The sequence below is a fragment of the Herpailurus yagouaroundi genome, unplaced genomic scaffold (genome assembly GCF_014898765.1).
Source record: "Herpailurus yagouaroundi ecotype Mexico unplaced genomic scaffold, PumYag 221, whole genome shotgun sequence".
In the NCBI taxonomy this organism is placed as follows: domain Eukaryota; kingdom Metazoa; phylum Chordata; class Mammalia; order Carnivora; family Felidae; genus Herpailurus; species Herpailurus yagouaroundi.
Window position 1 is genome coordinate 4,313,804 of NW_024412452.1, and position 24,485 is coordinate 4,338,288.

The 24,485-nt window shown below is 38.3% G+C and overlaps 1 protein-coding gene across 5 annotated transcripts in view; it reads right to left on the bottom strand.

The window, feature by feature from the left end:
* The window catches only part of CTNNA2 (catenin alpha 2), a 1,118,632-nt gene that overhangs the window by 82,052 nt on the left and 1,012,095 nt on the right, over nucleotides 1-24,485 (bottom strand). For all 5 annotated transcript variants that reach the window (XM_040458373.1, XM_040458375.1, XM_040458374.1 and 2 more), the window contains exon 13: nucleotides 5,739-5,890. In XM_040458373.1, the coding sequence (XP_040314307.1) occupies nucleotides 5,739-5,890 (152 nt within the window). The remainder of the gene's footprint in view (nucleotides 1-5,738; nucleotides 5,891-24,485) is intronic.

A 24,485-nucleotide genomic window follows, 5' to 3' on the forward strand; every position in this document is an offset into this window, starting at 1 on the left:
ATTTAGAGTTGTTTCACCAGGATGCATGAAAAATATATTGAGGCCCATTTAAAATAAAGGCTCAAATGCGTATGGGAGTTTCATTAGGAACAGAAAGATGAGGAGGCCATGGAGAGGCAACAAGAGAGTTCGGGTGATGCATGAAGGATTTCCCAAGCAGAATGACTATACCAATGGAATGGAGAAAACAGAATTACATTTCCCTGAAGTCAATGTAGAGCCAAGTCACCTCAGTCAGGACTGACTGGCCATTGGCACCTCTATCCTGCGTCATTCTGAAAGACTCTTGATTGATCTCCTTGCTTCTATTTTTTCCACATACAGTCTACTCTTAGGGTGAAGATCCCTGGAAGATCTAAGTCAGCTTAGAACACTTCAATGACTCCCATCGCATTCAGCATGGTCCTTAGTCTGCACCTGCCATTCCTTCCACCTGGAACACATTTCCTCTAATATTGTTATAGCTTGTTTCCTCCTCCTCCACGTCTATTCTCAAATGCCACTCAATCAGTGACCATCCTTCATAAAATGAATACCCGTCCTGTGTTCTATCCCCTTATACTGCTTGTGTTCCCCATGGCACAATAACTGACATGTTCTATCTCCTTGCTTATTTTCTGTCTTCCACCAGAGGAATATACATCTCTTGATGCGTTTTGTTCACCTCTGCATTCAGGGTCCCTCTAACAGTGTGGGGCATCTAGTAAGCTTTAAATAAATACTTAATGAACAGATAACCAAGACAAAATTACCTAATTTTTCTTAAAATCATAAGACATTATTTCTAATTACTTGGGTTAGGAAAACAAAACGAGGAACCTTATGGAACCATGTTAATTAACTGGATAATAGCGATCTGAAAGAGGAATATCAATTTTGCCACCAAAGTTGTTTCTGAAGTCTCCTCAACTCTTTATTTTCTAGCTCTGATGAGTTTCTAGCTCTGATGAGTAACTCTAATCCCTGCCATTTTAATAATATTGTTAACTTACTTGACAAATTCTATTTCATTAATGGATTGTAATAAGAAACTTCACCCCAGCAGAATGAGAAAAAATATTTCTTGGGAAACTATTGCCAGTTGTATGCTAGTACTTTATAGCTATGGCCATATTTGTCCTCGTTTGCAGATAAGCAAACTGAAGCAGAGATGAAAATCAGTGTGCCAGTGATGCCCAAATACTTAAGCCATAGGTCCTCAAACTTTATTGCTTGAAGCACTGTGTCTCAGTCATCTTTTTCAAGGTGCCTCTGGGCTAAAAACAAAACAAAACAAAACAAACAAAACAGCGACAAGCCTAACAGTTCTGTTGATGAAGCAGTTAAATCACAAAAATGGATTAAGTTGATTAGACTTAACAACATGACTTCTCAAATCCTGGAATACAACTGAACATCCACTGAGTTTCCTTTTTCTCACAGCAACCACCAAAAGCCCAGCTTCACAAATACAGGATGTTATTAAAACAAATACACCAACCTAGTGTTTAAACCGTGAACTACTTTTGGCTAATATTTCCCACAATATCGGAGAGACATCTGCATGTTTCCCTTGAAATTTTAAAACATCTTACAATGCCCCAAGGGCCCTTTCAGGCACAGCTTGGGATAGATCAAGTTAAACTTTAGACTTTTATTTTTTTATTTATTGATTTTTAATGTTTATTTATTTTTGAGAGAGACACAGAGAGCGAGCAGGGGAGGGCACAGAGAGAGACACACACACACACACAATCCGAAACAGGCTCCAGGCTCTGAGCTGTCAGCACAGAGTCTGACACAGGACTTGAACCCACGAACCGCAAGATCATGACCTGAGCCAAAGTGAGATGCTTAACCATCTGAGCCACCCAGGTGCCCCTAAACTTTAGACTTTTATCTGAACCCAGGCACTACTGTTTCTGTGACCTGCTTTCAAAAGTATCATGTGCAGCCAAATTAATGGGTTCCAATTACATTATAAAAGAATATAGATATCATAAAAGATTTTTTCAGGGTTATTGTTATGAGAAGAAATTACTGTTTTTTTATAGCGATATCCTAACACCAAGATATTACCTCCTTCTACCCTACCCAGTTATCTTAATTTCCCATATTAAATGTCTAACTCTTAAATGTTAACTTGGTTCTCATTACCTGTAGATTCCTTATTTGTGAATTTGCCTACTCACCAAAGCTTCCTTGTAATCCCCAAATCAGCGTTTGGGTAGTTTTTCACAGACAAGTACAACGTGGCAAAAAAAATTGAGACACCTAATCTGTGTGCTCCCAGCTGAGGTCACATAGCACAAGGCTCTGCCTTTTTGTTTCAGCTTTGACGCTATAAATAAGCATTCATTTTTTTCCTCTGCTTAAAATGTCTTGCAAGTACAGTGCTAACATGTTATTTAGTGTTCCTAAGTGTAAGAAGGTTGTGATGCACCTTACAGAGAAAATGCTTGTGTTAGATGAGCTTCCTTCAGGAATGAATTATAGTGAGGCTGGCTGTGAGTTCAATGTTAATGAGTCAGCACCATGTATTAAATAAAGTGTCTTTAAGCAAAAACATAAAATATAAAAATATAAAACACAGTTATATATTGATCAGTGGATAAGAATGTAAACAGAGGCTCACAGGAACCTAACAATGTTCCCTTTGGAACAAAGTTTCAGTATTCTCTAACTCAAAGTTCACAGCAAGGTTACAGGATATAACTACTGCAAATAACGACCATCAGGTGTATTCCTTTTTTAAATTACCAGCTGGGGTAATTAGAAAATTCCTTCTTGGCTGATAGATTACCAAGGACAAGTCTCACCAAGAAGTAAACAAAACCTAGTCTCACAGCAGACTATACCTGTTCCAAGAGAGAAGTGGGGTCCTGAAAGGTGAGGTTGGGGTACAGAAAGGACAAGTTTTGTCTACTTCAGAGGGTTGTCTGGAGCTGCCCTGGAGTGCCTGGACCACATCACATTAAATATGTATTGATTAGTGAGAGGCAAGGTGATGGAGCACTTAACCCTTCAGGATCCATGATGCATTTATTTTCAGGGGTGAGGTGGGGGGAGGAATTATACTTTTTACAAAGTATAATCAACACTTTGGGAGGGAAGGGGGCATGGCCAGATTTGCTGGGAAAAGAACAGCTCTACTCATCTCACTGTCTTTCTTTCAAACTCAGTGCAGTGGATTTTTAAGTAGACCTAATCATTGTACTAGGAAAGTAAACCAAGAAATTAAGTACAAGATGGAGCCATGTGGGTGCTGAACGGAGAAGGATTTTAAAAATAACAATTTGTACATACTGTACATTTCTCTCTTAAGTTTTAAGTGGTGTGAAATCCATCTGATCAAATCACTTGAAATGTCGAGATGCAGGAATGACACTACATGAAACAAAGATATGGCATTTTATCTAAAATTATGTTTTTTTACAGCTCACGAATGAATAAATGAATGATGGCTATAAACTTCCTCAGCCTCCCAGATGAATGGTTGTCACAAAAATGTGAAGGCTAACAAAGCAGAAAAATGGCAAAAGAGGGAATATATCTGGAGCATTATAGTGGGATTTAGTGTCAAATGCTTTGAAAACATAACTCTCATGGTCTATTACCTTATTTCACAAGTTAGTATGTAATGGAAAAAAATGATCTAATTTCTTATAGGTTTAAAAGCCTGCCTTTTTCTCTTTGGCTTCTCCTCCTCCAATTCTCATCCCTTTTCTCTCTGTCACCTTCCTATCTCCCCAGGTATCTGTTTCCACCACCACCACACATACAGTGCACATGAAGCGCCAGAAAATGCACCACAGTGCAGGGAAAATAAAAATGCAAGCTTTGCTTTCCAAAATTTCAGTCTAAAGAAGGTAATCGACATAAAAGGGAATAATGTAATAAACACTATAGCAAGCAGAAAGTTACAGAAGTTAAAAGAGAGTGACAGAATTTTTGATGGCAAAAAACTTGAAGAAAGAAGGTCTCAGCCAAATCTTGAAAGGTGATGAAGTTGACAGATCTAAAACGGGCAAGTTAGAAGATCAGGAAATACAACCGATAGTCTCCAAATTCCAAATTTGAACTCCACATTGTTAAGTGTAATTAGTGTCGTCTGATACAACTTATGCAATGATCTGAACACTTTGAATTGATCATAAAATTATTATGAAAGGCAGACCTAGTTAACATGAAAACAGTCAAGCTGAATTTAAAGGGAAGAAAATTCTAAGATGCTTCACTCCCAAGTGAAGGAGTTTGGTGATCGTTTCAGGAGAAGCACAGATACCAAGAGGGAAAAGAGACTCTTCTTGGTGATACTCTACTCCACCTGCTCAGATCACCATGGAAGCATCAAGGTGCACTCTGGATACCACAGTTGAAGAGGACCACTCATGAATTTAATGACTTCAAACATACCAGGATTTGGGGGAGAATTAATGACATACACAAAATACTCAAGAGACCAGGTATATATTTTCCAGAGAGAACAATATACCACAGACATTATTTGGTTATTACTGTCTCGGAATGTTTGAGGAGATATTAGTTTAGATGTTCAGTGATCACCCTGAGAGAGTTTTTTTCAAAATGCACTCAGTAGATATCTCATGGTTTTATTGAGCAGCTTTCGAGACGTTAGAGGACGAAGGTGAAAATACAATCCAGGCTGTTGCATCCAATATGGTAGACATGAGCTACAATGAGCTAGTGACAACTTTAAATGTAGCTCATACCATGTGTCAAAAATTATTATGTTTTGGATACACTTGGTTAAGTTAAATATATTATTAAAATTAATTTTACTTGCTTCTTTTTTTTTCAGTGTGTCCACTAGAAAATTTAAACTTACAATTGTGGCTGACATTATATTGCTATTGGACAACATGTGCTTATGATTGGCACTGCAGAAGCCCCATCTCTGCTTCAGTCATAATAGTCACAAATGTATTTGTGTCATCAATTTTGCTTTTGAATGTTTCAGTTTAAGAATGAGTTCTATGGGTAAGAAAATTGTTTTCAAACTATGCCAAATTGTTGGTAAGATGAGTAGAAAAAAATATCTTACAATGAAATATTATGGAGCAATGAAATGGAACAAGGTAGGCTGTAGGTCTTAATACAGATAAATTAAGGCACATTGTGGGTGAACAAAGCCAGTTGGAAATAATAGTTATGTTGAGTTTTTAAATCTACTATATTTTGTATTTTTCTAGCGTATACCTCTAAATAATTACTTGGACAATGGTTTGGAAGGCTCATACCTGACAAACTGATAACGGGGAGGTAGTAGGGTGAGCCATGGCTGGGGGGTGGTTTGCTGCAAGATTATGCAGCCTTATTTATCAGGTCTTAATTATTAGTTACAAGGATAATGTAACTGTTTCATATTATTATTATTGATACTATTAAACTGGATAATCTTCATTTCTTTCCATCACATGGCTTTCTGATCCTAATGGGAAAATAACATTAGTCAGAGGACCACACAGATAACAGCAAGGGTACCTGAAAGTTAGTATCAAATTTAAACCAAAATGCATGCCAGAAACAGGAAAGACATCACTTTTCAGGTTATTCAGCGTGAATCTAGGCTTGTTGGATCACTTGTCCCTTTTGTCTGAGTAGTCCCCCTTGTGTGACTAAATGAGGAGCCAAACAGCTTAACAAGTTAAATTAAGCAATGGAATAACCAAAAGTAAATTCTTTGGGATCCCTACAAGAAGCTCTGATCAGCTCCAAGCGATAGAGGCCTTACATACCCTGATCATCAGCACAGCCTTCCTGATGTCTCGAACACCATCATATACCAGGCGAGAGGCATCAATGAACTCATTCTCTTCAAATGGCTGAGGGACGTTGGCACTCAGGGCTTCAATGGCAACCTCTACTTGCTCAGCAAAGCGTGGCATCACTGCGTTAAACAAAGTGAGAAACAGTGGATTATGCGATCTTTCTTTCATGCTTCCTTTTCCAGCCCTTGTGCAAGGCGGCACACTCCAGTTATTCCAACAGTTCAATGGCGCTGTCTGCCTACCTGGTCAGTGGGATGGATCCAGTTTAGTGGTCTTTGTATCACTTACCTTCAGCAGAGAAAGTAAATCATTACTCCATGAATGGTGATGGTATACAACAGCAAGTTTTTGAAACTTGCTCAGGGTAGGGTGGTAGAGTGTGCATACATATACATTTCATGTTCTCCTAACCTGAGTTGAATTTGACTTCTGATGGTTACTAGCTCTGAAACCTTGGCCAAGTTTTCTTAACTCCTTCTAAACCTGTTTCTTTGTCTATAAAATAGGAGGTCCTATCTTAAGTTTCAATGAGATAACACATACACATTTACTGGATGGTATTTGGCCCTCAGAAAGCCTCTATAAGTATATAACTAGTATCATACGCTAAAGTCATAGGTGATGAGTGAGTAACAGACCTTAACCTATATGACTTCATAGTAATGTGTGAATGAAGTGATCCAATCTTTCCCACTTTTGTTGATACAGGACTTGAGATTAGAGGTGGGGGACGGTAGTGGGTGGAGGCTTATGGAAAGACCATACAAGAGGGGAGAAGGGATCCCAGGATACTCCTGCACAAAGCCTAGGGTTAGAGCCCAGTGGGCTCAAAGATGAATTTTATTTTGTTCCATATTCCCAGGACCATGCTGATGTGAAAGAAAAGCATATATGAATTTCTAAAATGTTAGCACCTCTTTCTTTACACAAATACACCTACATACACACTGGAGGTTTGCAGAAAGTAAATTTAGTGGAATGTCTGGAACACTTCCACTGGCTACTTAAAACAAAAATGCTGCTGATTCACTGATTCTCAAAAATTATAATTCAATTTTTTCAGCTTTTATTTTGTAACAATCAATTCACACGGCAAATTAAAGCCAAAAGCACAATTCATTTTATTTACAAGGACAATAAAATAGAAACATCATTCATCTATTTTCCATTTCTGAACATTCATGCCTGATTCGTCTTTATACTTGTTTTCACCCTCTGTGGATACTTTAACATCCATTTTAATCCCTAGTGTGAGAAACTCTGCTAAATTACTTTCTAGGGTCAAAGTATTCAAGATAAAACATTCCTCGAAAAACGTATTTCTACTAGGAAAAGCCAAATGTTAAAAAGTATATTTTAAAAAAAAAGAGGAGGATTACAGGAAAACAGAGTAACCATTTTTTCAATAGACATGATCAAAACCAAAGTATGCATGGGGTGAATTTCCTTCTGTGAGTGAATTACTATGATTGGTTCTCTATACCATTTGCATTTTTCATTTGTGCCTTTGCACTGCTTTTGCATAAAAGGAATTGGTGGACATTGAGTTGTACTGCTGAAAAAATCAAATAAAAATGTATGTCTAAAAACTACCACATTAAACTAAGGCCATTTCAGCTATCCATTTGTGTCAGGAACAAACTGTTTTACATGACTAAATAATCTCAATCATTGCAATTCACCTCCCTAAGCGTGAGAATATTGCTATATGTATTTGGCATTTTCACATGAGTATCTTTCTTAAACGAAATTACAAATCCCCTTCCTTTCCTCAACTGAAAATTCTCAATATCAATTTCATTCTATTTGATGTCCAAGCTGCCATCATGACCATTCACAATTTTACAGATTTGAATGGTACCATCAGTAGCAGTTAGCTGCCTGAAGTTTTGTCCTTATTGTTGACAATTACTATGCCTACATGTACGTAAAATACTCCTACATGGGCACCTGTGTGGCCCAGCTGGCTGAGTGTCTGACTCCTGATTTCAGCTCAGGTCGTGATCTCATGGTTGTGGGATCGAGTTTTGTGTTAGTCTCCTCACTGAGCATGGAGCCTGCGTAAGATTCTCACTCCCTCTGCCTTAGCCTCCATTGGCACTTCCTCTCTAATATAAAAGAAAAAATACTACTACAAATGAATAAGGCAAAAAAAAAAAAAATAGAAAAAGAGACAAAGGATTAGAACAGGTAATTCACAAAAATACTCAATCCCATATTATTGATAAACACATGATGTTTTATGTCATTAATAACTGTAAAACTTACAGCATAGGCAGTGAGATAGCATTGCATACCTGTTGGAATGCACAAAAAAACTAAAGCTTATTAACACCCCTCTCACCAAGCATGTGGAAAAAAAGGGAATCCTTCTACTGTAGATGGGAGTCAAAATGGGCACACATCATTCTGACAAACACTTTGACAAAATCTAATAAAATGAAGCTTTCCAGTCCCGACTGGTGAGCTGAGACATTTTCTAGGGCATGGCCAAATGCTGACTTCTAAAAAGGTACTTATTAGGAATGTTGAGAATGTCGGAGTCACAGGAACACCTTTTCTCTACAGTTATAGCTTCTTCTTAACAGGTTGAGTACTCCAAGAGTTAAAAAGAGTTATATTAAACCTAGGAATAAAAGTAACAGCTTTAAGAGATCCCTTCTAATCAGCGGTATCCCAGGGCTGTCAAGGCCACTAAGTTGGAGGCTGGGGAGACATAGTGAGCTGTTAACTCTAGGTTCATGGGCAGTTCATCAGGATGGAATAAAATGGACTTAGGGATATAAGTCGGGAGACAGCCAGTATAGTCAAGAGAATAAGTCCCTAAGTTCAAAATATTGACTGGGAAGAGCAAACTGAAAAGAGATGTCATTTGTGAGAAATTTAAAAATACACATGAGGGTACCGTGCATAATTTAAACATACATAGTTTTATGACACATGTTCTGAGAGAATATATACCACCTTAAGTATAGTGGTTGTCCTTGAGGGGACAGAGGGCCATGGGATTAGGTAGGAGTCGTAAAGAGGCTTCAAGTGTATCTTAATTCTTAAGGAAATGATAATATGAATCAGATATTGCAAAATGTTAATATTTGTTATACCTCAGGGTAGGAGCAAGGTCTCAGTTACATTAGTCTCTGTCCCTTTTTTTATCTTTGAATCTTTTCATGATTCATATATTTTAAAAAGATCAACATATTATCCTTTAGGCTGTGCTTTTTTACAGAATAAGGCTCTGAAAAAATTAAAGTTCTAGCTCATCTATCAGAATGTAATAGAAAACAATATGATCAACAATATTTTTAATGTTTATTCATTTTTGAGAGTGAGAGTGGGGGAGGGAGAGGGAGAGGGGGAGGGGGGGAGAGAGAGAGAGAAAGAGAAAGAGAGAGAGAGAAAGAGAGAGAGAGAGAATCTTAAACAGGTTCCAGGCTCACAGAGCCCAATGTGGGGCTCGAGCTCTGAGTGGTGACATCATGAGCTGAGCTGAAGTCGGATGCTTAACCAACTGAGCCACCCAGGCGCCCCATTGATCAACAGTATTGTGTGAGGAAGTCCCTCAGAAATTGTGACTGTGATCACACGCCTAATATTCAACCTTAATAACTGCCTGCTGGAGAACTGATTTAGGTAGTACTCACCCACTGGACCCCGGCTCTTGGGCACACATTTCTATTTTCATGAAGACCTTTGATGGAGTATAAAAGGGGAGATCAGCTTGTCGTGTGGCTTTGTTCTGCTTGTACAAGGTCACCCTGAGGAAGAGCTGGGGAGGAGCACAATGCAGGAGGTGACCTGCTAACTTTCTCTACCAGCTTCTAGGTCTGATTCTGTGCCCAAGGGAGAAAAGGGAAAGCTAACATCTAAAGGGACTACTTCCATAAGGGATGCTCTGGGGCCCAAAACCTGCCCAGGACTTCTCTGAAACCCCAGGTTTGGAGAAAGGCATTCTGTTTGCTCCAGCTGGAGTACAGAATCTCTCTAGGAAGATTTAGGAAGTGGCATGTTGGTATGAACAACAGTGTTGTGGACATGGCATTGTCAGAAGGGGAAGAAAAACAAAGCCCTTTGATAAAAACATTGGAACAGAACAGTACGGAACATCAACCTTCTAAGGAGGAAAAATGGTGGAGGAGGAGGTGCAGAATCTTCACTTTACCAGTGGGGGCTCAGATCTCAATTTATCCTTAATATTCCAACAATCTTGTTATATTCAACCTGGTAAAACCCAGAACTTGAACTAATTCAATTTGATTTGATTTACTGTAACTGATAAGGCATCCATTTCTCTTACCTCAAATCAGTGTTTTTCCGGATCTGAACCTTAAGAAACTTTCTCCATGCTCAGCTCTTAAGTAGATTCAATACTTATTTATTGAGGGCTTAGTCAACTGCTCTTTAACCAATACACATTTTCTCTCCATGCTGTTGCTCTTTCCTGTTTAGTTTTTATCCAGTTTTGTTTTTTATCTCTTTCTAATTTTTTGAATGTTTATTTGAGAGAGAGAGACAGAGAGAGCACAAGGGAGAGCAGGGGAGGGGCAGAGAGAGAGGGAGGCACAGAATCTGAAGCAGGGTCCAGGCTGTGAGCTGTCAGCACAGAGCCCAATGTGGGGCTTGAACTCACAAACCATGACATCATGACCTGAGCTGAAGTCAGATGCTTAACTGACTGAGCCACACAGGTACCCCCTGTTTTGTTTTTTAAAGTGATAAGACAGAAAAACACAAGTTTATAGAACAATGATTCTTGACAGAACCTAAGACTTTAAACTATGAATTTTTCTAACGCCTCTGGTAGTATCTGAAAAATTAAATATCCCCAAAGTAATACTGAACTAGAAAAAAGTCTCAAACTACTTCAAATATGATGCTGCTTCTGCTTCCCAGTAATTAGGACAAAACACAGTATTGCCTTTGTGATTAGCACATTATATATTAACAGAATTTCTGGCATAGGGTTACATAAATAGAAGTTTCTACTTTCTGAATTACATCCAAAAATGTATACACCACTTTACTGTTATTTATCAGAAATAGTGAATTGCTCTTGTAGCTTATATTCTGAAAGGGTGATCAAAGTTGGAAATAAACTTGTAAATTCTTGCTATACTTTTGTATTCAGAGTGCACACTAGGCCACAGAATGATGACATTCCAAGAGTAATGAAATCAGAGTTCAGCATGCATATAAAAACCAAGGTCGCCTCATTCTACTGTCTATTGAGATCCTAAACCAGAGGTGCAGAAGATCTGGACTGAATCCTCCAGAGAGACGTCAGGGGTGATGTTTCAGAGCACGGGGTGAATCAGTAAAATGAACAAGAAGTTGTCCTAAAGATGCAAATAGGACTGCTGACAACCATCAGAGCAAAATCCAAGGTTAACTAGAGGTAGTGGAAATGAACAGCCAACCAATTGCCCCTGAGGAACCATCTAAAAGGTCCATGTCTAACTACAAATGCTCCAATGATTTCCTTTAATACAGACAGGCTCTAAAATCTTTATAAGATACAAACACATAGGGGTGCCTGGGTGGCTCAGTCAGTAAGATACAAACACAAACTTCAGACACCTGCCTATACTTCTTATCTCTGTCTCTCCACCTATTCCTACATATATTTAAATGTTCCATTTTTACACTGAGTTATTTAATGTCTTCAAAGATGACATGGAGACATACCGTGTCACACCAAGATGTTCATGATGAATTTATTCTCATACTTAAATGTACCTCTTCGTCTTTGGCCCAGGTGAATTCCTCCTCAATCTTCGGTATCTCATTTAGACTTAAGTGCCATTGTGAAACTATCCTTTATTTACAAAGTTGTCAGTTATCTATAACTTTATAGCATCCTGATTAGGTATGCACCATTATAGTGCTCAGTATAATGTATTAAAATTGTTTGACATTTCTGTATGTCAACTGTTTTACATTAGGAGGCATTTTTAGGAATGAGACCAGCTCTTCCTTCTTCTTTGTATCATAAGCCCTTATCGTGCTTCAGGCCTAGCTACTCAATCCAGCTGGGACATGGATGAGAAATGAAAGAATGGGATGTAGGAAAGAACTCACTTGTCTTTGAGTATTTCAGGGATAAAATGAGCAGTATCACATCCCACATACTAAATTTCTTTCTGCACATCACTTCAAACTAGTTCAATAATTTCATTAAACAGTTTCATGAGTCATTAAGCAAGTTATTAGTGGGTGTTCTAGGGTTGATCTCTAGGGACCTTTTAGAAACTTGAGCTCAATCCTTTCAGGACTACTTGAGTAGGAGCATCACCACTGAGCAAGATTCATTATTGTATCCTTGACTAGTTCACCAGGGCCAAACTGGTGTATCTTCAGATATATGGGTCACCCAATTGTGTTGGTGTCATCAGCTGACACACTCTCATGAGTGTGTTCCTTGCACAAATTTTATTACCAAGGAATGAGAAAGAAAATGGACAAGGACCAAGGACTCTCTGCTCTTTAGAAAGAACCAGCTTAATAAGTGTTAATATAAGAAATGAGAATGAGAAGATTTGAGAAAATTTAGAAAGAGAATGAAGTATCAAAAGTAAGATGGAATTGTGGCCAACCCCAGCAGAGGAATACATTATAGTCCACCATTCTCTTGCCAATCACAAATAGTTAGTATGAATCCATATTAATAATTGGAGTTAGAGTAAGAATTGGGTGTTATCACAGTAATGGAGCCAGAAGGTATTAATTTGAGGAGACCCCATGGGGGCAAATTCAGGATCCCCCTACAGCAGGAAAGTACAGTTTCATGTCATTTCTGTAAGTAATGCATTTTTCCCACAAGGGAAAGAATAAAATCCCTCTAAGGGATTTTATTTAAGTGGCCTCCAATTACATGTTAGGTCAGAGGAGAAGAGAATATACAGGAGAGTAGATCTAAAACACTGAGGGCCCAAATTTGCCCAAGGTACAGACTGACTGGAACTTAAAAGGCTCTGGGTATATCTTGACAGTTGAACACATTCGTGAAGTACGATCACTTAGTGAGGAGACCATCGGAGCCAGAGCTCCAAGTCATAGTCAGTGTAGAAGGAGGGTCGGGTCCAGGGCCAACTGAAGCTGTGACACATTTGTAGCTTTGGCACCATTCAAAAATAATGAAGGACAAATCAAGAATATATCCATCATTTTACATTGTTTTGGTAGTTTTAGTCAAGAATTTCATGATCATTAATTAAGTTGTTAGAAGATTTTCTAAGGTCTCCCTATCCAAACAGGAATCTTTCAAAATTCTGAACTCTGAGTCCTTTTTTTTTTTTTTTTTCAGCTGCCTGGATTTCTACCTATTGGACAAGAAATATCTAATCAGACATAGAGGCTTCCCTTCAATACAAAAGAGTGGTTAGAATCTTGTTGAAGCACTTGGCTAGGATCTCCTGCATTATCCAGACCCTTCACTTCTGACCCTGACTTGGCATATTCACACTGATCCTGGTTATGACTTTCACCACTACCAGCAACATAACTTCTCAGAGATTCTGAGATTCATGTTTGAATCTCAGAACCTAAGTCAAATGAAATTTTCCCTAGTGAGATCATGACTTCTCTTCTTTTCTTTGACATGTACATTGTTATCTTTGAATTATTGCTAGTTTCATCTTGTTTCTGTGCACAATTTTTCAGATCTGTCCTCCACTCCAAATCCCTTCTCCAATTACCTTGAGATAATCTTGGCCTTCCTTTCCCCACTGTTTAGCTCCACTATTCTCCTGCTCACTCCTGGCTACTTATTGCATAGCACTGTCTTGATTCAGTGGTTCTTGTGTGCTCAGGAAGCCATTGTATAAGCAAATAGGTACAATGTGCCTGAATTAAGTACCTCCCTATTAAGTCCACATTGTGGGATCTGTTATGAGTCTCTGAGATGGGCCCCAATGATCCCTCTTCTCTTGGTATTCATACCCTTGTGTGATCCTCTCAACTTGAACATGGGCTGAGACTAGTGACTTTCTCCCAAGTGATAAAATATTAGCAAGAAGGATTGGATGTCATTGCTAAGATTAGGTTACAAGAAGATGCTAGCTTCCCATTTTGCTTGCTTTTTCTTGCTCTCTCACTTGCTCACTCTGATGGAAGACAGTTGATCTGTGGGAAAGCATCTATAGCAAATAACAGAGAGAGGCCTTTGTTCAACAGCTAGTAAGGAATTTAAGCCTTAAGTCCAACAACAAATGAGGATCTGAAGCCCTCCAACAACCACATGAGTGAGTTTAGAGACAGCTCTTTCACCAATTGATCCTTAAGATGACTGCCATCCTGGCCAACACCTTGACTGCATTCTTGTGAGAGATCTCGAGGCAACGTCACATAGCTGAACTGTACCCAGCCTCCTGACCCACAGAAACTATGAGATAGAAAATGTTTATAATGTTAATCTATTAAGCCTTGGGGTGATTTGATACATAGCAATAGCTAGCTAATAGAGTATGCTGTAAGTAGAAATTTCAGTAAAAACAGTCAGCAGGACATAGTAAAATTTCTGTCCAATTGTAGCAACTATGCTTGGTCTAGTTTCTGGTGTATTTACTGGGTCTAAGAAGAAGCATAAATGAATCTTGATAATTGCTTTTTTACAAGTTAACCAGTTTGAGCCTCCATTTACTCAAGTGTAAAACAGGGATGATAGCTGCCCTTCAGGTTTTTATACAAGGTTTAAAAATAATATATTCAGTAAATTTTGTATACAATTTTATATACAAACATAGACAGTACTTAGCCACTGGGAATAAAGTGATAAATAAAACAAATAGAATCCTGCCTTCCAGGCAAAAAAAAAAAAAGTGGAATATATGCAAGATGCTTACCATCATGTCTGGCACATAAGATTCACAGTAAATGGCTCCCATAGTTACTATCTTTACACCATAAGCCTCTCTATCTACTCGTCCACACACCTTTTTTCTTTGTTTATAGGCAGACAAAATCATCCAGTCTCCTTTGGATAGAGGTACAACTACGTGACTCGTCACCTAGAAGTGGGGTTTGTGAGGGTGAAATAAATTGAAAATAACACTCAAAGTAGCACTAACATCTCCAATTGCGAAGTTTGTACAGTTTATCTTGAAAACTTAGTTTCCCTGCTTTTATGCCCTTCTCTGTCCTTGGCATGACCATATCATCTTTCTGATGGTTTTGCATTTTTAATAGTGAATTTGAAATCTATGAAATCTGCCCTTAAGATGAGATTTGATAAGCTCCCAGAATTTTCCATTTTATCTTGATTGCCAAAAAAGCCAGTGTCAAACATTGTACCCATTATGACCTCATCAGATCTATGAGGAAAGGGAACCTTTAAAAGTTATGAGACTTAATCAAAATGCTCGTAACTGGAAAAAAAGCAAAACCACCTTCCTTACCTCATTTTTTCCCCCAGAAACCTCCTATTTAATCTAATATTCTCATGAAAGTATTTCCCTTCTATCTCAAACTTATAACGTTATTTTATATGAGTTGATTAATCGAATCTGGGTTTTGAGTAAAGCATCCTCCAATGCTTTTTAAATATGGTAGAAAGAGTAGTAGAAGTCATATTTAAATACTCTCTAAATTTAAATCTCATCCTGTCTAGACCAGTGATATTCTAGCTTTTCCCACGCTTTATCTTGATGACTCATAATCAAGTTAGCCAATAGCCAACGTTGAACATTGGAAGCTAGGAGCAAAGACAAAAGAAGCCTAGCTTAACCTGCTCCTTAGTTCCCGGTGACTATTTGTCGGCTGCTTCTATTCTCTGGACAACCATCAGCACCACCCCAGCTAGTCCTAATTCTTCCATCCTGTGTGTATTCTTGGACTATCTTTCGTCAGAGTCAGTCATCTGTTCCCTCTGTGGGAGTTCCTAAAGGCTGCCATTTTCATAAATTCATGTTTGGAAAATTATAATGTACATTTCTAACATCAAAATCAAATTCAGATTCCAGAAGGCCATACATAACCCATGAGCTGAATTGTTTGATGAAAGATGAAAAAGGACTGCCTAGAAGAAGGAGGAAAAAAAAAAGCCTCTGTAAATTTCATTCATGATAACTACCCTAGGAGAATCGGGGAACATCCATCTGCACTCGTCTAGAAACAAGTTCCTTTCCCCAAGGAAAGAAAATACTTGCTTGGAAAGTTCTTGTATTTTAAAATAAGCATTTCAAAAATAATCACAAATGGTTTATCAATTTAAAGGAAAGGATGGCAGATTTAATTCTGAAATTTAAGGAATCAATAAAGAATTGAACATGATGCTTTATCAAGCTTATAGTGATTGCGGAAACCAAACTTGGTAAGTACAGTTAAATTGGTCATTAGTGAGATTTAAAGGATTAAGAAGTTATAAAATAACTGCTAAGATCCTGACCTTGATTGTTAAGCATGTAATTTTTAAAAAGGGTACAATCCCCCAAATAAGATAGAATATTGTGTCCATTATATTCCTCATTTATGTTAACAAAACTTTTGGAGCTTGAACTCTCATCAGCCTGGAGGAAATGAAGAGGTGGTCTCAGATCTCAAGGGGTTAAAATTTAATTAGTAAGCAGTAAACATATGCATTTATCTAGATACCCATACACAGGGCAGATAGATACATTCAGACAAACAAATGAGCAAACACAGAGTTTTGCAACATAGGGTGGTAAGTGGTAGGTACCTAATAAGTGACACAGATAATATGAGTAATGAGAGCACAGAGAAGTGGGATTGGCTGGTGTAGTTAGAAAGAGGAATTCACTGATAAGGAAGAATCCAGCTAGTACTAAAGAACTGGTAAAATACAGAAAGGCAAACCAGGTAGGGAAATCATTCTGGAATCACTTTAACAAGAATAAAGAGAACGCTGGCATGTCTGGATGGCTTAGTTGATTGAGCATCTGACTTTTGATTTCAGCTCACATCATGATCCCAGGGTTCTGGGATTGAGCCCTAGCCCTACGTCTGACTCTGCACTGGGCATAGAGCCTACTTGGGATTCTCTCTCTCTCTCTCTCTCTCTCTCTCTCTCTCTCTCCACCCCTCCTTGCTCTCTTAGTCTCTAAAAAGAAAAAGGAAAAAAAAAAAGAATAAACAGAAGTCTGTTCTCTGGTTTTTAGATCCTTCTGTTATTTCAGGTCTTCCAGCCACAAGCAAAGCTTCCCATTTTTCCAAATCAAACTATTTCTGGAATACTCCAATGATATAGCACATGTGCTCCCAAACAATTGACTGTCAGCACATTCCTCTTCTCTAGGATTCAAACAACTATTACTGATGTGGCAGAGGATCTGGGTGAACTTGCTACTGCCTCATTTGTGCACAGTTAATACATCCTGGCCACCAATTCCTATGGACACCAGCACAGACAAAATATGCAGGCCCTTCTGCTACCCCACTGCTACTATCCTGGAGGACATTAATGCCCCTGCAGTGACAAAGAAATATTATGCCATTTGTGGTCCCCACTATTCTGAACCCATAATGCGATTCATACAGAATTAAATGAATATCCTTCCTTTTGGTTTTACTTTGACAGACAGGCACGAGACAAGAGCTATTTGTTCCACTACGTTGCTCCAAATGTATGGCACATGAATGTGTGATCATTAGCCTTTCTATATCCACCCTAGCCCATTTCCACTTTCACATTAGGTTATTATAATCCTAAAATTGTATCTCTTACTTTCTCAAGTTGTATCCTCTCCTAGGACTCTTTAGCCACTCATGCTAAGAGCTGAACATATCTGAATTCTAGCAGAATGCATTAATTATGTACAAGTCATGTAGGGAAGATATTTGCATGTTTCTGCGTGGCCAGAGTTTTCTGAGCTAAAATGACTGGTAACTTGGTTCAAAGCATGACTCAATAGCAGTCCATTTAAAATAGAGAAAGAACCTGGAGAGAGATTTATATGTTTACCTCCCCATAAATTTGTGTTTACATTTCAAAGGGGGATAAAACCAGGAAACATTCATTTATATCCCCAAAGGTTTATAACGAGTAGGGAACCTTTCCTGAAGGGAGTTTATTAACATTAAAGAGCAAAGATTTTTCTCCTCTTCTCAGGAGGGGAAGAAGGATGCTGAACACAAATTCCTATATAAACTCCCAGATGCATAATTTTGTGGTTCCTCTACTGTGGCACCTCCTCTGAGTGTGCAGAATTCATCTGCCCTCATCGCATTGCCTTAAGAGGGAGAATGAGGGATGGCAAACTGGTGTGTGTCCTCTGGGCCAGAAACTTTGCATTTGCTTTCAGGAAAAAGTAAATATAGATGTTAAAACACATTAGCCAGGTCCCTAAGATATCTAGAGTATGTAGATTTCAGTCATATAGAAAAGGCATTGAGACAAACTATACATTGCCTATTGAAGGACTATTAAGTAGATGAGATTTTCTTCTCAGTCCTCCAATACTTCTGACTTCCCACCACCATGAATACCACAACCACCAAATAAGTAAGAGATTTCCTCCATATCCTAATCATTTTGACCTTTCAGAGAAAAATAAGATACTTTATACCAATAGCCAGGGTTATATTAAAATGCATTTAAAAGATATTAGGATGTCTAGGGTGAACAATCTCGGTCATTACAGCTTCTGTTGAAATTCATTACTTTCATAATCTAATTTCAAAGTCAGTCATGGAGAAGTAACTTAGACTGTAATGGCCTTTCCTATCTGTAATATCTAATATTTTGTCTTCCCATAAGCTGGCCTTTCCACCTCCTTCTGATATTGATTTTACCTCTGTCTACATGCCCCCCCACCCCCGCCACATCCAGCTACTGGGATAGGCAAGTCACCCAGACCTGTCCAATGATAAAACCTAATCCTACTAGCAACAGAATCAGTCCAAATAGAGTAAGCATACACTACGTGGCCAAGCAGATTGCTCTCCTTTACTATATACAAAGTGAGAGGAAAAGAAGTCTCTATTTATCTTAAAATCCTGAGCAGTAAGCCAGAGGCTGCTAATGGACATATTCTCTAGTCAGAATTAATGAAACATAATGTCCTAATTTTTTATATTCACTTAATCAATGCATGTAAATTAAATGCTAATTATGTGATAACACTGCTCTAGGTCCTAGGTACTTACAGAAACACCTGCCTCTAGGAAGTGATGATCTAGCTGGGGGTCATTGAAGCAGATATTGAAGATGACACACAAAACATCAAAAGACTGATACAGTTCCCTATTCTCTTCAACTGAGAATGAGCCATGTCTTCAAGTATAAGTTCAATACACAGAAGCAGAGGCGGAGGAAGAAATGGAGAATATCACAGGAAAGAAAGTGGAAGCAGAATGAATATGTTTTGCCTGGAAATGATTACACCTGTCTGGGTAAAGCACAGGGTTCAAACAGAACCTGTTTGAATAGGTTGAAACAGAATGGTTTGAATGGGCAACAACTGTCCATATTGGGTGCAGTCACCAGAAAGTCAGTAAACAATGACACATTTATTCTGAAATCAACAGTATTAACCATCCTTGGATGACAAAACATCAGGCAATATGGGAGAAGCTATGGCCCAGAGGCATTAAATAGTTTAAGGTTATATTTAGTTAGTAAAAGTGAAAGAATTGAGTTCTTCTGATTCCTAATCTGGATCTGTTCTACTACACTGTACTGACAAAGCTTTACCTTTTGTTACAGTTTCCAATTTTGGTACTTCCTGTTTGCTGATCCTCTTATATTTTTTGGCAAAATATATAGAAATGGTGTAAAAAATTCCTTGTTGTTCTTATGAAAACTTTACATTACAAAAGCATGAAAGTAAAAATTATACCATCTCTTCCTATTGAAGGAAGACCTCTAAAAAGGCAATATACTATAAGATTCCAACCATATGACATTCTGGAAATGGCAAAACTATGGAAAGCCGTAAAAAGATCAGTGGTACCAGAGGTGGGAGGGGGAGAGGGATAAATAGGCAGAGTACAGAGGACTTCTAGGGCAATGAAAATATACTGTATGATACCATACATAATGAATTATACCATAATACCATAATAATGACACCATAATAATGGATACCTGCCATTATACATTAGTCTCAACCCACAGAAAATACATGAGTGAACAGTACTGTAATCTATGGACAGTGGACCCTTATGAGGCATCAATGCAGGTTCTTCAGTTGTAACAAATGTACTTCTCTGATAGGGCATCCTGATCATAGGGGAGCTGATGCCTACTATGGGGTCAAGGGGTGTATGGGAAATCTCTGTACTTTTGCCTCAATTTTGCTGTGAACGTTAAACTATTCTAAAATAAATAGTCTTAGTAAAGAAAAGAAAAGAAAAGAAAAGAAAAGAAAAGAAAAGAAAAGAAAAGAAAGCAAGCAAGCAAGCACCTGGGTGGCTCAGTCAGTTGAGCATCTGACTCTTGGTTTTGGCTGGGGTCAAGATCTCCCAGTTCATGAGATCTTGACAGCACCAACACTGCTTGGGGGATTCTCTCTCTTTGCCCCTCCCCTATTCATGCATGTGCATGCTCGTGCTCTCTCTCTCTCTCTCTCTCTCTCTCTCTCTCTCTCTCTCTCTTTCTCTCTCTCAAAATAAGTAAATAAAAATTTTAAAAACAGAATGAAAGAAAACTATACCATTTGTTTGGACCACATGTTCCTAAAATATTGATATTTTAATCTTCATATATGCAGTGCCCACTAACATGGAGTCCTCATTTAAAATACTTTTTTTCCTATTTCCTCTTTTTCTCCCCCCACCTACTTTTTTTATTTGTGCCCTCTAAAGAGGGGACTGCTGGCAGAATATCAAAGATCCTTCAACCCAATCACATTCACATTGCCACAAGCTTATATCAGCTATCAAATTTATAAAAATGACATTTCAATATAATCCATTCAGTGAAGATGAACTACTCTCTATATATCTAAATATGCTATCACTGGATGTACTTTCGCCTCCCCTCAACCTCCTGCAGCAATCTGACTTGGTAAATGAGATCTCTTAAGATGGGTCTGGTCAACCGTGCATACACTTACTACCAAGTTGTTGGCAATTTGTTCCATTTCAGGTTTTATTGAAGAGCCCATCAAATATGCTGTGTAAGTATTTAATAGGTCTGATGTAGATTAGGGTTGTGTTTTCATCACCCTAGATAGTTTTTATAAAAAATAGATAATTTTTTATATAATGTTGCTCTAGGATTTTAGCATATGAATAATCCACAAATTTATTTTCTCAAATTTAACTCAGCATTCATAACAACACAAAAAGCATTCTTCAACAAAACACTATCTTTACTGAGAAAGTAATTCATGGAAAATCAACCACAGACTGTTATGTGACTCTTTGGATCCCTTTCAATTTTTAGCCACGCAGAGAAGGCAGTCAGGTAGTAAAATGGGAGTCTTTCTGCAGAGGTGTTCCCTGGCAAGATTTACATGTCTCAATGGGGGCTGGCCTATGTTTGCAAATCCCTTTATCAGCAAAGTCTGGTCAACTCAAGATTTGAGCGTTCAGCCCTTTTTTTAGATTCTTCTTTGTAATTTATATGTAAGTCTTCTGTTACCACATCCCCTTCATTTCTCTTATCCTATGGCAACAGTACATAGGCTCCGTTTTGCCTTGTTTAAACTTGTCCCTGTTTTGGGATATTTCTTCCCCTTAGAGCATCTATCCTCAATGGAGGCTATTTTGTCTACCTTCCAAGAACCTCTGGTGCTGTCTGGAAATCTTTTAGTTGTCACAGTTTGGAATGGGGAAGAAAAGAGGTCCTCTAAGCATCTGGTGGGTAAAGGCCAGGGGTGCTAGGTATCCTATAATGCACAAGACAGCTACCCTCCCCCAAGAAATAATTACCTAAACTGTCAGCAGTACAGAGATTGAGAACTTCTGCCTTAAGGTCTTGAATAGAACAACTCAGACATAAGCGTGGATAGAACCTGGTAGGTTGTGGTAGGCAGAAGGAAACATGACATTTTGTCATCCCAATTCTGGACTGCTTTTCTTTTTCCTCATTCTTCCTTTTGGCTCCTTCGCCTCTTTGCCCACTGCCCCTGTGATCTGTCCCCAAATAAAATGGACTCTCAGGGCAAAGTCTGATAAGCTCAAAAGAAAACAGTGAATAATTCAACGTGGCTTTAATTTAAAAAAAATCATAAACCAAGCAGTAGCTGAAAAGTAGAAATCTGGGCATTAATAATATGCACAGCAGTTTTTATTTTGAGGACATAGGTCTCCCAAGCACAGCCAGACACTGACAAGAGGACTAATTCAACAAAACTGCACAATCATAATCGCCAAACTGCTCCTACAGTCTTCCCTGAACTCCAAGTGTCTGGTATAGTCCTAACAATTCTCATTAGCATCAGTGAGTTAACAGCTCAAGCTTTTGCCTGCATTTCTTTGACAACCTCCTTAGTTACTCCTAAAGAAACAGTATCAGTTCCGCTTAAGAAACAAGACTGAAGAAAGCCACAAAATGATGTGTATACATTGTGCATTCTAGTTCTTAGCCCACCAACATCTACTTTTCCTTAACACATATTCCAATATTTTCAACTGCAGGTGTGTAGAAGCTATTTCAGTCTCTTCAACCTGATGACTTTCCTAGTTATCATCAATAGTTCTTGAAAAATATAAAGAACCTAAATGTCTTGTGCATCTTCTCTGTTCCATTAAGATCTGGATGTAGACTTCAGAGTCAGAAAGGTATATTTAGTTAAGTCCCTACAGTATTCAGTCACTGCAAGGAAGGGTTGGAATAAGTTTTAAAATCTCTGACAGTTAACAAGTAAGAGCAAAATCTTAATGAGCAACAACAGTCCTGAATGAATTGCTCTGTTTCATATTTCATCGATTTTGTTGTTTGGAAAAAAAAAATCAACCAGAAAGTCATTTACGTTTCAAGAATTTGAGCAAAAATTATGTAAAAATATTTCCATAAACTAAGCATGCTGCCCTTGCCTTTAAGCAGATTTTGACCCAAATGGGCATCATGTCCTCTGTTCATTAAAGCAGCACAAAAGACATTGAGAAAACAACCCCAGAATATCTCTTGAACAATGCCTGAGTTCTTGGTGTGCACAAAGTCACATGTAAGGTGGCAATATGCTCTGTGTCTTTCACCTTTTACAATGAGCGTTCCAATGAGTCAGGAGCAGTCCTGTGTTCAGAGTCCTGTCTTCACATCTTCAATCCTTCTCTGCTGCTCTTCCCAGTCTCAGACCCAAGGGAGTGCTGCTATGTGTTTGACAGACCATGTGATGTTCAGACTTTGTAACAGAATAGAGCGAATGGGCCAGAAACTGAGAGCCACAAAAATGTGAGAGGGTTCCCTAAAGGGTGAAGAAAAGAGTCCTTATACTGGAGGGTAAAATGCCTGTTTTTAATTCTTCCAAGTGAAGAAAGAACTGAGTGACTTGCTTTGTGCTACTCTATTGAATGCAAAGGGCAAACCTATTTGAAAGAAAACAGTGCTCAATTTCAGCTAATTAAAATGCAGATATATCTTATTATCATTATTGTTATTATTTCTAATTCTATGTCTGCCATGATTCTCAAGAGCAACAATCCCTGGATGTTCTCTTTATTATGTGACGTTACACTATTCCCTTTCTGCTTATATTTCAAAGAGAACAAGCAATGTCTCTGTTTATCTGTTGTTTTTCCTTGCTATTTCAGACTAACAAATATCTACAGAAGTCTTTGTAAATAACCTTTTCCCTATAGAAAGAAACCTATTTCGACTAACATGCTGTATCATGGAGAACTTGATACACTGCTTTATCTGACCTTTCAGAAATACATTTATTATTTCTTTTAATCCTAATAGGTTCTGCAGTCCAGCTATACAACAGGAAAGGCCCCTATTGAAGTCTGAGGAAAGGTCCTTCTGTGCATACATGACTCAATTCTTTATCTATTCATAACCCCATCCAATATAAACTTAAATTCCCTTTTTCTATTCCTTTGTCGTCTCTACTCTAAATTTTCTAACCACACTTCCACCCCCCCTCCCCCCGCATATACAGATAAATGCACACAGCTTTAGGTACTTGGGAAAGGTTCTGAAGCCCAGGAACACTAGCCAAGAACAAAAACTACTAAAAATAGGCCAGGCTTTGGTACAGTTATGGGTTATTATGCTAACTCAGTGAAAGTAAGTTGTTGTTGTTGTTGTTGTTGTTGTTGTTGTTGTTGTTGTTTTTCTCCATCCCAATGCACCAGGGAGCTATGACAGGCTCGCATGAGTAACCATGTCTTACCATAGCAGTGATCCCCCAGGGACAGCATGTGCCCTAGAAGAAGGCATAGAAGGCTTTCCTAGAGGGGCAAGGCACGTATTCAAGGTCTGACCCATTTTTAGCTGCCACCATCCCCTTTTTTTGATAACTTCATATCCAGACACTACCTAGAGCCTTAAAACTTTTTCCTAGTTGTTCACAGTCCTTCCTCAAGAGCCAATCTTCTCAAGAAATAGACACAGAAATGGTTTCAAGTTAAAGATTCCAAGTTCCCATCACACCTCCACTGTTTTCTAGATTTGTGACCTTTTCCAATCTCTTACCTCATTTCAACCACCACTTTCACATTTGTAATTGGACATAATAAAAATCTCTCTGCCTACTTCATAAGGTCCTTGTGAGAATCAAATGAGACTACAGATAAAAACTATAAAGTAATATATAACACACATATGCACGCACACACATACAAAGCAATAAAATTGTTCTTCTGCTATAG